The 18,047-nt window shown below is 50.4% G+C and overlaps 1 protein-coding gene across 1 annotated transcript in view; it reads left to right on the top strand.

Moving 5' to 3' along the window:
- Positions 1-18,047, top strand: part of TCERG1L (transcription elongation regulator 1 like) — a 201,501-nt gene that overhangs the window by 143,991 nt on the left and 39,463 nt on the right. The window contains exon 8 of the mRNA XM_040254814.1: positions 10,285-10,354. Within this exon, the coding sequence (XP_040110748.1) occupies positions 10,285-10,354 (70 nt within the window). The remainder of the gene's footprint in view (positions 1-10,284; positions 10,355-18,047) is intronic.

Raw genomic sequence — 18,047 nt, 5'->3', positions numbered from 1 at the left:
GCTAAAGAAAACCAGATATCCTAAAGTAAGGAATTTAGTGCCTTTCCACGTGTGGGGTTGGGGAAATCGTTCCTTCCGTATGCACCTCAGCTTGTCTGGGGCCAGAGCCCTGGGTTTTCACACCCCGAGTTCCCCTGGGGCTTACTCTGGGCAGCGGCGATAGTCTGAGGCTGCTAGGTCCTGGGTGTTCTCCCTCCTGGGTGCCCTCCGTCCTGGGTGCCCTCAGGGCTCACCGGCTCACACTGGAGGGCTGCGGTCACGACCCTGGCGTCCTTGTTTACTGGTGTGTCAGGGAGTGTTCCGTTTCTCAGTACATTCCCCTCTCTTAAGATGATGCGTGCACCCCTCCAGAGCATCGGCTCGAGCCAGCTGATTCTGAGAAGGGAATGTTCTAGGTGGAGATCTCAGTCTGTAACACAAGCTGTCCTCAGGGACAGCAAGAACTGGTCTGTGATTTCGCCCCCTCCTTTGACTGAGGCGTCTGTTATCTGAAAAGACGCTTTGCGTGCTGAATGAAGGCTCGAACCAAAACCCTTCACACACAGACAGCCGGCAGCCAACAACCTCACTTGAGGACAGGAGAGACCTCACCACCTGTGGGGCTGGTGTCCCGAGACCTGTCAACCCCTGGAGGACATTCAGGAGCAGGTTGTCGTGAGGATACTTATTTGCAAACAATATAGGCAGTCTCCTCGCTCCTTCCTGCAGCTTGCATTCTCAGAGATAATTGGGTGCTGTTTCTTTTTTTCCCCAAGGCCTGGCAGGGATGAGAAGGGATGGAACTCATTAGCAGTCTGGACACAGTTGGTCACCTGTTTTTCTGCTCTGGACCAAGTTGAGCCAGGGCTACGAGAGCAGAGAGGGGTGAGCAGGGTCCTCCCCCACCCCGAGTCCTCTGCCCTTGCCAGGCTTCTGAGGTGGAGAACAGTGTTAGAAGATTAACAAGCATGTTAGCAAAGTGAAAGGTTTATTTGAGCAAAAATCAATTTCGATCCCGAAGCCCCAAACTGGAAGTGGTTGAAGCCTGGGAAGGCTGGCCTGGTGCAGGCACAGAGGCAGAGCAGGGGAATCAGCTGCCGGGCACCAGGGTGGCCTACCTCCTGCCCAGCTGGCCCTCCTCAGCATCCCCACTGACCGGTAACTCTGAGGCTTTTACTGGCTCAGATGTCTGTCCAATGGCCTACTTGTATAATTAATTACAACAAGGACCTGAATTATCTGGGTCATAGATCAGGGCTCCATTTCACTCTGCTGGCCTGAATCTCATTTTGCACTTAAAAGGTGGAGAATGGAACCTTAAGTCTAACAAACACAACTGGAAATACCCGATTCTTGTAGGTGTAACACATCAAGGCATTTTGTCTGCCACCATTATAATGGTGGCCCCTGAACCACTCTATCCAGATAGATGTGTGATTATAAATTTACAAGCAGCTACAAAATGATCTTTAACCTTACTTACTCTTAATTAAAAGAGGAAGAGCTGCCTTAAGCAGTCTTAAAGTCTTTGCATCTTAAAGACATGCAAATGACCTCAATTCTCCACTTCCGGTTGCAGAGCAGGAATTGACATTTAAATGGATAACTTCTAATTTCCTAAGATCTACTCACTGAAATTATTCTGTTTGTAGCAAAACAGGACAGGGAGTATTTTTGGAAGACTAATTAGTAATGAGCAGGCAGAGTTGCTGACCTCAGGCCACAAGCAAGGTGAATTTTTCCCTGGCTGATCACCTCTCATGACTCATCTAATGTTCTGACCCTAATTATTGTAAGAATCACCTCTAGGGAAGATTGTTCTTGATATAGAATTTTGTTTTTCACATTGTGTTGGACTATGAGTCATTATAGATTTAAATATTAAAACCTGTTTCTTGTCTGAAATGGAACCATTAAGCATTTCAATTGATATTCATTATTTTTCAAGAGGCAAGTAGAATTTGACAAAATACTTCCCTGGTGGCTCAGCTGGTAAAGAATCCACCTGCAGTGTCGGAGACCTGGGTTCAATCCCTGGGTTGGGAAGATCCCCTGGAGAACAGAGCGGCCACCCACTCCAGCATTCTGGCCTGAAGAATTCCATGGGCTGTGTAGTCCATAGGATCGCAAAGAGTCAGACATGACTGAGCGACTTTCACTTTCACACTTTCACTTTCTGCCACATTTAACTGCAGTAGGTTTGGAGGGGTATGTGTGTGGGTGTGTTTTATGTGCATACTAGGAATATCAGCATGGAAGGAGGAGTTAATATTGTCAGGCAACTATGGGAAAAGTGTGCAGAACTGCCAGAAGGGCTAAGCTCTTCAACAGATAAGAAAAGGCCACCTTTTCTCCATTCTGTTTTCCTTGCTGAGAGGTTTAGCTGAAGGCCTGAATTATTTCCTAATCATCCCACAGTGCATCCAGACTTTTACGGCTCTAGCAGACAGGCTGTTAGTTGGGAATAATGCCTGTTGAACTGTGAAGTGAGAAGCAACAGCCTTCACCCCATGTCCGCTCCATGTCCTGACGTTCGGGGCTGCTACAGGCTCTTCCTTGGTGAGGATGCCCCACTCACGTTTGTTTTCCCACCAGCTTCAGCATTTCTCAAATCTCTTAGAGGCTCAGTTCTGCCACCTGTGTTTACCTGCAGCACCAAAGACCTCTCTTCAGGGCAATGGGTAGTGGAGGCTGAAGTGAAATGAAAAGTCATGAGATGCGTTTTATTCGGAGACCTCACTGAAGACTATAGCCAGGGAGAGAGGCTCTCAGATCACTCTGAGGAGCTGCTCCAAAAGGTGTTGACTTTAAAAAGCCTTGAAAAAAAAGCACAATGTGAGAGTTGTGAGTCAAGTTTTATTTGGGGTGAAATGAAGCCTGCAGCCCGGGAGACAGCATCTCGGATAGCTAGCTCTGAGAGACAGCTCCGAAGGGTCAGGGGGCGGGTCAGTATATATGGGATTTTGGTGAAGGGGAGTCCATACAATCAGGCACATATTTTTGCAGAACATTTCTACTAGTCTCATGAGGGTTACTGCTAGTCACGAGGGGCAGTCATCACCATGAAGGATTTTAGTGCTTATATAGCTATGAGGAGGTACAAGCACTGGGCTCATAAAATCAGCTCCTGAAAATATCTAGCTACCCGAATACCTGTCCGGCCAGTTTCTCCAGAGCACAGAGGGCCTTGCTCCTGCTCTCCACCCTGAGCTCCTTTCAGGAGGTGTTGAAGGTCAGCAGCTGCAGCAGCGCCTGATGTAAGCCTTGTAGAGGTGGATGGCAGGTGCCAGTTTGTGGGTGAACGAGGTAAGGGAGGAGGTGGTGGTGGTTTAGTTGCTAAGTCGTGTCCAGCTCTTGCAACCCCAGGGACAGTAGCCAGCCAGGCTTCTCTGTCCACGGGATTCTTCAGGCAAGAATACTGGAGTGGGTTGCCATTTCCTTCTCCAGAGATAAGGGAGGAGCCAGGATATACAGGGGTTTTTGCTGAGAAAAAAAAATTTAATTGAACCCAAAAGACTACAGCTAATCACAAAAAACAGACATCTCAAGTAAACGATTGTAGTGCTTGTCTGTGTGCAGGAAGGTGCAAGAGTCGGACTCAGCGACATCACTCCTGAGACGTGCACCTTCTCTGTCTAGGTGCAGTGCCTGGCTTTTCTCTGTCTTGAAGTTCCCTCAAGGCTCAGCGTCAGGGCTGTGACTGATGGCTTGCTAGCAGGCAACGTTCTTTGTGTGCTGAAATGGCAGGTGCCCTCTTTTGGTCCACAGTAGACATTTTCCTGCCTTCTGGCCCGCGCTGCCTCGTCACCTGCCCCATTCAGGATGGGGATCTCGTTCCTTCCGCCGGGGTTTTGGTGCAGTCTGGTAGGATGTACCAGAGAGTGATCAGATAAAACGCCTATGAGTCTGTCCTCTAGGTGAGGAGGCAGACAAGGCGGAGGAGGATCCCCCAGCCTCTCTCCCCTGCCCTCTGTCTCCCGTGGGTGCCTCCCAGAGGCTAAGGAGGACAGGGTGCTGCTGTGGGGTGGGCCTGGGGGCCTGCCTAGGCAGGAGGGGGAGGGTGCCCTGGGGGGAAAGGGACCTCGTGCTTCCTCCATGCCTGCCACCGCCCCAGGAGCTGGGCACCGTCCGTATCGGCCCCCTGTTGCAGCTGTAACAGATGATCGCAAGTTCAGTAGCTTAAACCAACACCAACTTGCTGCTTTCCAGTCCCAGAGGTCAGAAGCCCAACTGAAGTCTCCTTGGTGGGTCTGAGCTGCTTCTTTCTGGGAGCTCTAGGGCAGAACCTCACTTCTTGTGTCTTCTAGTCCAAGTGGCATCTGTTTTCTGGGGCCCCAGGGCTGGTTAAGAGCCTTCACCACTGCCATGCAACCTAAGATATTCACACTGGCTCAGCTGGTAAAGAAGCCGCCTGCAATGCAGGAGACCTGGGTTCGATTCCTGGGTCGAGAAGAGCCACTGGAGATGAGATAGGCTACCTACTCCAGTATTCTTGAGCTTCCCTTGTAAGCTGGTAAAGAATCCACCTGCTATGTGGGGGACCTGGGTTTGATCCCTGGGTTGGGAAGATCCCCTGGAGAAGGGAAAGGCTACCCACTCCAGTATTCTGGCCCAGAGAATTCCATGGACTGTATAACCCACAGGGTCACAAAGAGTCAGACATGACTGAGTGACTTTCACTTTCACTTTCTTTTCCAGGGTTTGGGTGTGGACCTCTTTGGAGGCCATTGGTCTGCAATCCTCTGTCTTTATACCTATTTTGACAGTAGAGGGAATTAAAGAAAGCAGATCAATTGGCTGCTCAAGGTCCCACTTCTATCGAGTGGTGGACCAGGGATTTGCACCTTGGAGGCTCTGACTCCAGATCCAAGGAGGGCCAGCCTGGCCAGACATCTTATGAGCATTAGATTAAAAGGGGCTCTGGAAAGCATTTTGCTTCCTGCTTGACACAGACAAGCTGGGTGCGGGGGGCCAGGCACTTCCACCCTGCTTTGTCCCGACCCATGGTAGACTTGGCAGGATGTCACTTGGCTTCAATTGCTCTGTAAACATTTCAGCCGTTTATATTCAAGGCAGATGTACACTGACGATGACTTTCATTTCACCAAGAAGGGCATGAAACCATGCCTGTGAGTAAAGACAGCTGTGACCTGTGAAAGGGTCGCTTCCCCTAGCACTGTTTGCCCAGGAACAACACATCGCTCTCCACGCCACAGGGGGCCAGGTGGCCGGTGCTGCTCGGCCGGAGCTGGGACTGCTGACAACGCAGATGCTGGTTGTTGCCCAGAGTCAAGGGTGCGCATCGCCGCTCGTTCACAAGGACTCTGGCGGGTGAGAGGGGCTCTCCCCACGCAGGCCACCTGGCCCCTCTTTGGGAGGAACCCCAGCCATCATCTGCCCTGTGTTCCATCCACAGCTTGACACCAGCTGGCTGCCCTGCCCGCGCCTCCTCTGCACAAAGAATGAACCAGGCTTCTTGTTTTGTTAACGCCATTATCAGACTGGCACCCACTCTGACCAGTCCTTGTAACAGGACCCAGAGTAAAGCAGGTAAGTCTAGACAGGTCATCCCTGCAGAGACTCCCTCACTGGCAAAATTTACCAGGTACCCTGCGATGCAAAGGTGGGCACAATAAAGGACAGAAATGGAATGGACCCCGGTGGGTCTGAGCTGCTGCTTTCTGGGAGCTCTAGGGCAGAACTACAGAAGCAGAAGAGATTAAGAAGAGGTGGCAAGAGTACACAGGAGAACTGCACAAAAAGGATCTTCGTGACCCAGACAACCACGGTGGTGTGGTCACTCACCTAGAGCCAGACATCTTGCAATGTGAAGTCAAGTGGGCCTTAGGAAACATCACTATGAACAAAGCTAGTGGAGGTGATGGAATTCCAGTTGAGCTATTTCAAATCCTGAAAGATGATGCTGTGAAAGTGCTGCACTCAATATGCCAACAAATTTGAAAAACTCAGCAGTGGCCACAGGACTGGAAAAGGTCAGTGTTCATTCCAATCCCAAAGAAAAGCAATGCCAAAGAATGCTCAAACTACTGCACAATTGCACTCATTTCACACACTAGCAAAGTAATGCTCAAAATTCTCCAAGCTAGACTTCAACAGTATGTGAACTGTAAACATCCAGATGTTCAAGATGGATTTAGAAAAGGCAGAGGAACCAGAGATCAAATTGCCAACATCTGTTGGATCATTGAAAAAGCAAGAGGGTTCCAGAAAAACATCTATTTCTGCTTTATTGACTGTGCCAAAGCCTTTAACTGTGTGGATCACAATAAACTGTGGAAAATTCTTCAAGAGATGGAAATACCAGACCACCTGACCTGCCTCCTGAGAAATCTGTATGCAGGCCAGGAAGCAACAGTTAGAACTGGACATGGAAAAACAGACCGGTTCCAAACAGGGAAAGGAGTACGTCAAGGCTGTATATTGTCACCCTGCTTATTTAACTTATATGCAGAGGACATCACGAGAAATGCTGGACTAGATGAAGCACAAGCTGGAATCAAAATTACCAGGAGAAAGATCAAAAGCCTCAGCTATGCAGATGACACCGCTCTCATGGCAGAAAGTGAAGAACCAAAGAGCCTCTTGATGAAAGTGAAGGATGAGAGTGAAAAAGTTGGCTTAAAGCTCAACATTCAGAAAACTAAGACCATGGCATATGGTCCCATTACTTCATGGCAAATAGATGGAGAAACAGTGGAAACAGTGGCAGACTTTATTTTTTGGGGCTCCAAAATCACTGCAGATGGTGACTGCAGCCATGAAATTAGAAGATGCTTGCTCCTTGGAAGAAAAGTTATGACCAACCTAGACAGCTTATTAAAAAGCAGAGATATTACTTTGCCAACAAAGGTCCATCTAGTCAAAGCTGTGGTTTTTCCAGTAGTCATGTATGGATGTGAGAGCTGGACTATAAAGAAAGCTGACCACCGAAGAATTGATGTTTTTGAACTGTGGTGTTGGAGAAGACTCTTGAAGTCCCTTGGACTGCAAAGAGATCCAACCAGTCAATCTTAAAGGAAATCAACCATCAATATTCATTGGAAGGACTGACGCTGAAGCTGAAGTTGCAACACTTTGGCTACCTGATGAGTTGACTCATTTGAAAAGACCCTGATGCTGGGAAAGATTGAGGGCAGGAGGAGAAGGGGACGACAGAGGAAGAGATGGTTGGATGGCATCACTGACTCAATGGACATGAGTTTGAGTAAACTCTGGGAGTTGGTGATGCACAGGGAGGCCTGGAGTGCTGCAGTCCATGGGGTCGCAAAGAGTCGGACATGCTAAGTGACTGAACTGAACTGAACTGTGATGCAAAGGAAGGTTCCAGAGCCCGGCGTGCAGGCCCCACGGGGATCCGTAATGCTCTGTAATGCTGCTTTGTAAACCATCGCCTTCAGTTTGCTGGATGGGCAGGGCCAAGGCTTGTTGAGGTTTCTAGATGCCCCTGAATCAGTGCCGATAAAGGGGTTATGTCCTGTCTCCGCCTTTAAGGCCCAGGACGTAGGAGAGATCGGAATAGCACTTCTCAAAGCGGTTTGCATCAGAAACTGGTGCTTCACACTTCCCTGCTCAGCTGGCCCTGGATGAGGGCAGCTGTTGTAAAGGAATGGAAGACGTGTTTCTCGCAGGCTGAGAAGACCTCTGCCTACCTGCTTCAGCTATCCCATACACGCATACCTTTTCAAAACTGGACGTGTCCTTTCTTGCCCGTTAAATGCACAAAACAATGTATTGTGAAGCTAAGTGGATGTTTGTGAGTGTGCATGGTTTTAATAGAGTGGCTGAGGAGTCGACCTCCTCCTCTTTCTGCTTCTCATCACTATGGGTATCTTTTTGGCAACCCCTGGTATCTGAGGGCTTCCCAGTTTGCAGCAGCGGTAAAGAAATCTGCCTGTAATGCAGGAGATCCGGGTTCACTCCCTGGGTTGAGAAGACCCCTGGAGGAGGGCATGGCAACCCACTCCAGTACTCTTGACCAGAGAACCCCATGGACAGAGGAGCCTGGTGGGCTACAGCCCGTGGGGTCGCAGAGTCAGACACGAGTAAAGCGACTGAGCACGTGTGCACGCACGTGTTCTGAGCCCTTCCCTTCGCACCTGTGCCCACCTTGACTAGACTCCGGCATCCCCACCAGGCCTTTCCAGCGGGTGGACTTCCAGGTCATTGGTTTGTCATACACACACAGAATATTGGCAAGAATACCTTTGTAAACATATCTTTATCTTAGGAGCATTTGTGAGTACTTCCACTGCATAAACTCATATTACTGGAGTTACCAGTGTGAAAGGTGCATGCATTTTACATTGTGACGGGTATTGTTAAATCTTCCTCCAAAAAGATAGACCAGTTAGCACGCCCGCGAACAGATTCTGCAACTCTCGTGAACACTGTAGCTCATCCAACCTTAAGCTTTTAAAGCCATTCATTGTGTCCACTGGCATTTCCGTAATTATGAGAGAAATTCAACCTCTCGACCGGTTGATTGGCCACTTCTTTTGCTGTGCATCCTATGAAGTGTGTGTTGTCTTTGTCGTTGAATTATGTGACTGGGGGGCCCACAGGCGGGTGTGTGGGGAGAGAGCACGGGTGAGAAGGAGCCAGCCCCTCCCCTCCTGTTAGCTTTGCTCTTGTGAAGGTCTTTCTCTAGACCCCTGGTTCTCAATAGGGCCGGAGGCTGGGGCTCTCTGTCCCCTGGGGGGAGTTTGGGTGGTTTCTGGAGGCTTGTGGTTGTCAGGACTGGCAGGGACACCAGGCATCCGGGGATGGAGACCAGGGATGCCACTCAGCACGCTGCGGTGCACAGGACTCCTTGTCATCCAGCCCGCGCGTCCCTGGTGCCAGGGCTCAGGGTGCCCTGCTTTGGGCTCAGGCTCCCGCCAGGGGAGTCTCCTGGGTCCCCTGACTGCCATGCTGGGCAGGGCAGGGCCTGGCGCAGACAGGCCACTGGCGGGAAGCAGCCGCCAGAACCCAGAGGCTGGGAGGACTGGGCTCGCTGGGCGCCCCCAGGGCGTGGCCCACACCTCTTCTCGTCTTGCTTCAGCCCCGCACCGGGCGCTGGGAGCCAGCCGGAGACTAGATGGGCTGGAGCTGGAGGCATTACTGGGACTGCGGTCAGTGCGCACGGAGAGCTGTCGGGCTTTATGAGAAGAGAAGGAGTGGAGGGCTTCTCCGCCAAGGATATTCATATTTTCCCCATAAACGTCACATTCATCACGAGCTCGTTACAGAGACTCCTCAGGAGGGACGTGGGTTCAAGCCTCGCGGTGGGGGCGGTGGCCCAGCCCTGCCCCTGGGCCCGCCGGGGACGAGCTTCCGAGAAAGCCGCTTCCTGGGATGACAGACGCAGAATGAAAAGCAGGCGAGCAGGCAGTTGTGATGCCAGGGAGCGTCTGGGCATCGTTCAGCCTGTCAGGACCGAAATAATAACGCTCTGGAACCATCTTTATACTCATTTTTTCTCTTTCCTTTCAGAGACAAATATGAAACACCCAAGCACCTTTTTACTTTTTCATTCCGAAAGCTCATCAAACGTTTACAGGGCCAGCCTCTTGAAGGTGTAACGAGGGGACCTGACTTCAAAATCAATCTGGCTCTTAGAAGGTAGACACATAGATAGCAGCGGTCCGCAGGCTGTGTGCAGAGAACCCAGGTCCTCCACTGCAGAAGTCAGAGGGGGAGCCTGGGTCTGCGGTTCAAGCCCAGGGACGCGGAGGCAGCTTAGACAGAAGGGCCGGTGCAGGCCCGCGTCCTGTGAGGGGTGGGATCAGGTGGACACATCCCCTTCACCCACCCTTCTGGAGGGTCTGACAGCCTCTCCATGGCCAGCAGCTAGAGATGACTTTTCTGTTCACAAAAGCAGCACAGATTTCTCTCCTGCTGAAGTATGGAAGGAGTGCGCCCGCTAGTACAGTTATAGGATGGAGGCCCATCTTTAAGGGAAACCCCCTAGTATAGTTATTAAAGTTACAGGACAGAGGTCCGGCTTTAAGGGAAACCCCCGAGTATAGATATTATAGTTACAGGACGGAGGTCCATCTTTAAGGGAAACCCACTAGCATAGCTATAGGACTGAGGTCCAGCTTTAAGAGAAACCCGCTAGCATAGCTATAGGACTGAGGTCCAGCTTTAAGAGAAACCCGCTAGCATAGCTATAGGACTGAGGTCCAGTTTTAACGGAAATCTGTTTTCCTAATTTCAAGCTGAGCCTGCTGGAAGTGGTGCTTCCCGGTAGCTTGCCAAAGCCGCGAGCTCCGTATTGACCGTACGAACCTGACTTTCTTTCAGCCGAGCCCAGCGATGGATCGAGCTCTGAAGACGGCAGGGAAGACCCAGACGTGAAAACCAAGAGGAATCGGTAGGTGACCACGTCCTTCCCTGTGCGTCTTTCCTTGAGAAAGAAAAGGATCATTTCAACTCTGTTGACTGGGCCAGGAATGGGTCCAACTCCAAACAGAGGGCAGGGGATCCCAGCCACTCTGGGGGCCCCGGGTGTACATTGGATGGCGCCTCCCTCCGCAGCCTCCCTGGGCCCATGCTCAGCCCTGGCCTTGCTTCCGGGGCCCTGAGGAGTGGACAGAGCAATCTAGGTGCCATGTGGAGCCGTGTGCTGGGTGAGGGGTGGGCCAAGGGTCCTGCAGCTCTGGGTCAGAGGTCCGGCTCTGTGGCTTGCCGGCTTCAAGACTTTGGGCAAAGTAACTCCACCAGGTCTCCATTCAGGAACTCCATTCAGGCTGATTCTCAACTCAAACCAGACGTGTCATCAGTGAAGCGGCTGATGCCTGGGTGAGGACTGATGACTTGCAGTGGCGCCCAGAGAACGCGTTCTCTGCCCAAGTTTGCTCGTTACTCCCTGTTGCAGGCACAGCACAGAAGGGAGGTCAGCCTCCCCTCAGGCCGAGGGTGGCTGTTCCCCTTTGGCCCTCCTGGAAAGCCAGTCCACGGCCCTTCCTTACTCACTTCCAGGCAAAGGGGTAAAATTCCAGGTCTGAGAGTCTGAGTTCCTGGAAGGGCAGGTGGATGAAAGGCACGGGGCAGGGAGGATGAGGGGGGTCGAAAGGTATCTGCAAGACCACTTCCTGAGCAGATGTGGTGCCGATGGCCCCGCGGAAGGGCTCGCATCCCGTCCAGCGGCACGTCTAGTCCTGTTCCGGGGGTCCAAGCACCCGCTCCCGTCGGGGGACGCCCCAGGCTAGCGGCAGGAATCCCAGAGCAGCCGTCAGGGTGTCTGCACTGTGTGGCTTCTCTTTTAAAATGTGCCCCTGTTGAGGTAAGGCTTTTGCAGCAACGTGCGTGCACAGCGATGAAGGCAGATGAGATCTCAACCCGGAAGCGGTGCCCGTTCTCAGCTCTTCTGTCCTTGCCCTGCGGTTTCCTGGGGAAGGATGGTGGGAGAGGAGGGGCAGAGAGGAGGACATCCCTGGTGGGGAGGAGGGCTGGCAACCTGGGGTCAGAGGTGGGCTCTGATGGCGGCCTGAGTAGCCACAAACCTACGCAACTGGGGCTTCCCTGGGAGTTCAGTGGGAAGACACTGCCTGTCAGAGACAGACGCAGGTTCAGTCCCTGGGTCAGGAAGATCCCTGGAGTGGCAACCTGCCCATCTTCTTGCCTGGAGAAGCCCCTGGACAGAGGAGCCTGGGGGGCTACAGTCCATGGGGTCGCAGAGTTGGACACGCCTGGGTGGCTAAATAACAAAGGGCCCCTGTTCCTCTTGTTGCAATATCTGTGGCCTTTTCCCGCTAGCACCCCTCACAAAATGATTTTGCTGACCAAGTCCAGGTGTAGGGTCACTCTAACTCATGCCAAGCAGACGCCACAGAAGTTTCTGGGAGCAGTCCAGGGCAGGGTAAGCAGTGTCCTACCCCGGTCCAGGGGGCAGCCCGGGTGGGAGGCAGGGCCTCCTCCTCCAGCTGACAGAGATCGGGGGCTGCAGCTTGGCTGGACTCTCTGCGGCTCTGGGGCAGGGCTGACCCCAGCATCCCTGCAGGCCTCTGTGTTCTCGCGCCCCCAGGCCCTGTCCTTACACAGTCACTTTAGGGGTGACAGAGGCCGCGGAGGATGGACTCCGAGCGCCTTCGCTGGCGTCAAGGGCTCCCCGACAGGAATCAAGTTGTGACCGCTTTATTGCTGTGCTCAGACCCTGCGGCAGCAGCGTCAGTCTCTGCGATCTTGAATAAATGCGTATAATTTTAAAAACAAGACAAGCTTCCTGAGGCACGAGAGAAATAGCAATCTAGCCCTTACAGGATGTTTTTAAACGTTCGCAGGAGGGAGGGCTCACTGAGCCCCCGGGGACTGGGCAGTCCGCCCCCATCGCCCAGTTCTCTTCATTTGTCGATGGGGCTGGCCCCAGATCCTGCACACTTGGCTTTTAAGTAGTGTCAAAGCGTTCATCTCTGTTTTCGTCGTCTCAGTGACTTCTTCCAAGACTGAGCGCTGACTCTGACCATCACAGGTGTTTTCGTGGAGTTTTGGCCACCGTGGGTCTCCAAGCCCGCTGGGCCCACAGGTTCCATGTGTGAGGGCAGTGCCCAGACACCCGGCTCCCTCTGCAATTCAGGGCTCACTCCCCAGGTCACTCTGCTCTGTTCTGCCTCTGAGATTCGGGAGGAAAAGGCTTCAGTTGATGTTCGGAGCTGGACTCAGGATCTGGAATGTTCTGAGAGTCCTGATCCTTCACTTCTGGGCCACTTTACACAAACTGCACTCACTCTGGGGGAAGTCTCGCCCTTGTGGGGCTTTACCCGAAGCTCCCTCCCCGCCGGGCCTGCTCCCTGGCTCAGAGCTCTTGTCACCCTGCGGGCTGACAGACGTCATCTTGGCCTCTTTGTCCCTTTGGGGAAGGTCATTGCCAGTGCGCCCAAGGACTCCTCAAGCGTCTATCTGCTTTTGTGCGTTTTTATTTAGCAGATGCTGGCCTAACTAGTAAGAAGCCAGGCTCCAGAGAACGTGCCGGAGAATCAGTCCATTTGACCTTCCCTTTTGTATGTGTGATGTAATTGCTCTCATCTGAAAGCTCGGAAATGCTCCCGCCAAGTGTGGCTCCAGCTGCCACATCCTGGCCTCTGAAGTGCAAGGCAGGCTTTGAAGCTGCTGCTTGCTCCCTGCGTCCTTTGTGTATCCTGGCCTCGTTCATATACATTTTGGACATTCTTATGCAAATGGGATTAAATCAACTGTGTCTATAATTCAGATCCAAGTGATACTTTCCCTAACATTCCCTGGAAAGAGAAATATGTCACCGTGACAAGCTTTCAAATTACCCAAATATTTTCAGCTGCCGGTGAGTGCCGTTCAGACGGCTTGTTAGTTACTGTTTGATGGGATGTGTTTGTGACGCACAATTGTGCGCCTTCCCTGGGACCAGAAAATTGGTTGTTTGCGTCTTCCCTTTGTGTGCAGTGCCCTGGAGGTTCTGCTGGTTTCCCACGTGAAGGTTTTTTTATAGTTCAGACCTGCTTTTCAAATGCTCTATTTAAAGAACTTAGAATTCATTGCAAATAATTGAGTTGAATTATTTGAAGGATTCCGCAAAAGTATGTTATTTGGTTTAAAAACTAGAGTGAGATTATCCACAAAATATGTTAGAGAAGAAATTGCCAGCAGCACGCGCGTCTTCCAGCCCCTTTTCCTGGTGCCAGGTTTTGCCAGTTGCTGAGCTAAGGGATTCCTGCTAAATTAATGGTTTTCCATAGCAGGAGACGGTGAAATTGCTCTTGTGAGTTTTCAAATATCATTGGCCCCCCAGCTTTGGAAATTTACTTATGTTTTTATGCCATTTGGTATAGAAGTGTTTTACTATAAGTGACCCAAAGAAATCTCGGCTGGAAACTTTTTTTTTTTAATTTATCTGCTTATTTCTTGTTGGCTGTGCTGGGTCTTCGCTGCTGCACGCGGGCTTTCTCTGCTTGCAGCTAGTGGGGCTCCTCTCTAGCTGTGGTGTGGGCTTCCCATTGCAGCGGCTTCTCTTGTTGTGGAGCACGGGCTCTAGGCACATCGCCTTCAGAAGCTGCAGCTCCCAGACTCTAGCGCACAGGTTCAGGGACTGGCGCACAGGCTTAGTTGTTCGCCTGCATGAGGGATCTTCCTGGACCAGGCGTTGAACCCGAGCCTTCTGCACTGGCAGACAAATTCTTAACCTCTGGACCACCAGGGAATTCCAGAACATTGTTTACTGAGGTAGTTTGTAAACTTTGAGGACAGCCAGTTGTTGGCCTTGAAGGTAAGACTTTGACCTTGTAGAGTAAACCCTTAACATCAGGCGCTCCATGGCATCATCTACAGCCGTATCTGGAGACGGAAGGCGTGAAATTAGCAAGAAGTTCTCTTGGGGGCATTTTTCTGTTTCCCCCAATATACCCTCCATTATGCTCCTCTTCACAAACCAAGATGGCCAAGTTCAGTTCCGTTCAGTCACTCAGTCGTGTCCGACTCTGCGACCCCATGAATCGCAGCACGCCAGGCCTCCCTGTCCATCACCAACTCCCGGAGTTCACTCAGATTCATCGAGTCCGTGATGCCATCCAGCCATCTCATCCTCTGTCGTCCCCTTCTCCTCCTGCCCCCAATCCCTCCCAACATCAAGGTCTTCTCCAATGAGTCAACTCTTCGCATGAGGTGGCCAAAGTACTGGAGCTTCAGCTTCAGCATCATTCCTTCCAAAGAAATCCCAGGGCTGATCTCCTTCAGAATGGACTGGTTGGATCTCCTTGCAGTCCAAGGGACTCTCAAGAGTCTTCTCCAACACCACAGTTCAAAAGCATCAATTCTTCGGCGCTCAGCCTTCTTCACAGTCCAACTCTCACATCCATACATGACCACAGGAAAAACCATAGCCTTGACTAGACAAACTTAGTCGGCAAAGTAATGTCTCTGCTTTTGAATATGCTATCTAGGTTTGTCATAACTTTTCTTCCAAGGAGTAAGCTTCTTTTAATTTCATGGCTGCGGTCACCATCTGCAGTGATTTTGGAGCCCCAAAAAATAAAGTCTGCCACTGTTTCCACTGTTTCCCCATCTATTTCCCATGGAGTGATGGGACCGGATGCCATGATCTTTGTTTTCTGAATGTTGAGCTTTAAGCCAACTTTTTCACTCTCCTCTTTCACTTTCATCAAGAGGCTTTTTAGCTCCTCCTCACTTTCTGCCAGAAGGGTGGTGTCATCTGCATATCTGAGGTTATTGATATTTCTCCCAGCAATCTTGATTCCAGCTTGTGTTTCTTCCAGTCCAGCATTTCTCATGATGTTCTCTGCATAGAAGTTAAATAAGCAGGGTGACAATATACAGCCTTGATGTACTCCTTTTCCTATTTGGAACCAGTCTGTTGTTCCATGTCCAGTTCTAACTGTTGCTTCCTGACCTGCATACAGGTTTCTCAAGAGGCAGGTCAGGTGGTCTGGTATTCCCATCTCTTTCAGAATTTTCCACAGCTTATTGTGATCCACACAGTTAAAGGCTTTGGCATAGTCAATAAAGCAGAAATAGATGTTTTTCTGGAACTCTCTTGCTTTTTCCATGATCCAGAGGATGTTGGCAATTTGATCTCTGGTTCCTCTGCCTTTTCTAAAACCAGCTTGAACATCAGGGAGTTCACGGTTCACGTATTGCTGAAGCCTGGCTTGGGGAGTTTTGAGCATTACTTTACTAGCATGTGAGATGAGTGCAATTGTGCAGTAGTTTGAGCATTCTTTGGCATTGCCTTTCTTTGGGATTGGAATGAACACTGCCCTTTTCCAGTCCTGTGACCACTGCTGAGTTTTCCAAATTTGCTGGCATATTGAGTGCAGCACTTTCACAGAATCATCTTTCAGAATTTGAATCAGCTCAACTGGAATTCCATCACCTCCACTAGCTTTGTTCATAGTGATGCTTTCTAAGGCCCACTTGACTTCACATTCCAAGATGTCTGGCTCTAGATGAGTGATCACACCATTGTGATTATCCAGGTCATGAAGATCCTTTTTGTACAGTTCTTCCGTGTATTCTTGCCACCTCTTCTTAATATCTTCTGCTTCTGTTAGGTCCAGACCATTTCTGTCCTTTATCGAGCCCATCTTTGCATGAAATGTTCCCTTGGTATCTCTAATTTTCTTGAAGAGATTTCTAGTCTTTCCCATTCTGTTATTTTCCTCTATTTCTTTGCATTGATCGCTGAAGAAGGCTTTCTTATCTCTTTTTGCTATTCTTTGGAACTCTGCATTCAGATGCTTATATCTTTCCTTTTCTCCTTGGCTTTTCACTTCTTTTCTTTTCACAGCTATTTGTAAGGCTTCCCCAGACAGCCATTTTGCTTTTTTGCATTTCTTTTCCATGGGGATGGTCTTGATCCCTGTCTCCTGTACAATGTCACGAACCTCATTCCATAGTTCATCAGGCACTCTATCTATCAGATCTAGGCCCTTAAATCTATTTCTCACTTCTACTGTATATTCATAAGGGATTTGATTTAGGTCATACCTGATTGGTCTAGCGGTTTTCCCTGTTTTCTTCAATTTCAGTCTGAATTTGGTAATAAGGAGTTCATGATCTAACCCACAGTCAGCTCCTGGTCTTGTTTTTGTTGACTGTACAGAGCTTCTCCATCTTTGGCTGCATAGAATATAATGAATCTGATTTCAGTGTTGACCATCTGGTGATGTCCATGTGTAGAGTCTTCTCTTGTGTTGTTGGAAGAGGGTGTTTGCTACGACCAGTGCATTTTCTTGGCAAAACTCTATTAGTCTTTGCCCTGCTTCATTCCGTATTCCAAGGCCAAATTTGCCTGTTACCCCAGGTGTTTCTTGACTTCCTACTTTAGCATTCTAGTCCCGTATAATGAAAAGGACATCTTTTTGGGGTGTTAGTTCTAAAAGATCTTGTAGGTCTTCATAAAACCGTTTAACTTCAGCTTCTTCAGCATTACTGGTTGGGGCATAGACTTGGATTACTGTGATATTGAATGGTTTGCCTTGGAAACGAACAGAGATCATTCTGTCATTTTTGAAATTGCATCCAAGTACTGCATTTCGGACTCTTCTGTTGACCATGATGGCTACTCCATTTCTTCTGAGGGATTCTTGCCCGCAGTAGTAGATATAATGATCATCTGAGTTAAATTCACCCATTCCAGTCTATTTTAGTTCGCTGATTCCTAGAATGTCGACGTTCACCTTTGCCATCTCTTGTTTGACCACTTCCAATTTGCCTTGATTCACGGACCTGACATTCCAGGTTCCTATGCAATATTGCTCTTTACAGCATTGGATCTTGCTTCTATCACCAGTCACATCCACAGCTGGGTATTGTTTTTGCTTTGGCTCCATCCCTTCATTCTTTCTGGTGTTATTTCTCCACTGATCTCCAGTAGCATATTGGGCACCTACTGACCTGGCGAGTTCCTCTTTTGGTATCCTATCATTTTGCCTTTTCATACTGTTCATGGGGTTCTCCAGGCAAGAAAACTGAAGTGGCTTGCCATTCCCTTCTCCAGTGGACCACAATCTGTCAGACCTCTCCACCGTGATCCACCCGTCTTGGGTTGCCCCGTGGGCATGGCTTAGTTTCATTGAGTTAGACAAGGCTGTGGTCCTAGTGTGATTAGATTGACTAGATTTCTGTGAGTATGGTTTCAGTGTGTCTGCCCTCTGATGCCCTCTTGCAACACTTACCATCTTACTTGAGTTTCTCTTACCTTGGTCTTAGGGTATCTCTTCAGGGCTGCTCCAGCAAAGCACAGCCGCTGCTCCTTACCTTGGATGAGGGGTATCTCCTTCCACAGCCCTTCCTGACCTTCAACGTGGGATGGCTCCTCTAGGCCCTCCTGCGCCCGCACAGCCACCACTCCTAGGAAGTGGGGTTGCCCCTCCCGGCCTCCGCTCCTAGCCTTAGGCATGAGGTTGCTGCTCCCGGTCGCTGCCCTGGCCTCGGGCGTGGGGTTGCTCCTTCCTGCTGCCGCCATTGGCCTAGGGTGCCGTCCCTGGCCTTGGATGCGGGGTGGCTCCTCTTGGCTGTCGCCCCTGGCCTCAGACGCGGGGTATCTCCTCCCGGCCGTTGCCCCAGACCTCAGACGC

This window comes from Oryx dammah, unplaced genomic scaffold, assembly GCF_014754425.2.
Source record: "Oryx dammah isolate SB20612 unplaced genomic scaffold, SCBI_Odam_1.1 HiC_scaffold_14, whole genome shotgun sequence".
NCBI classification, from domain to species: domain Eukaryota; kingdom Metazoa; phylum Chordata; class Mammalia; order Artiodactyla; family Bovidae; genus Oryx; species Oryx dammah.
This window is presented reverse-complemented; position numbering and strand designations above follow the sequence as displayed.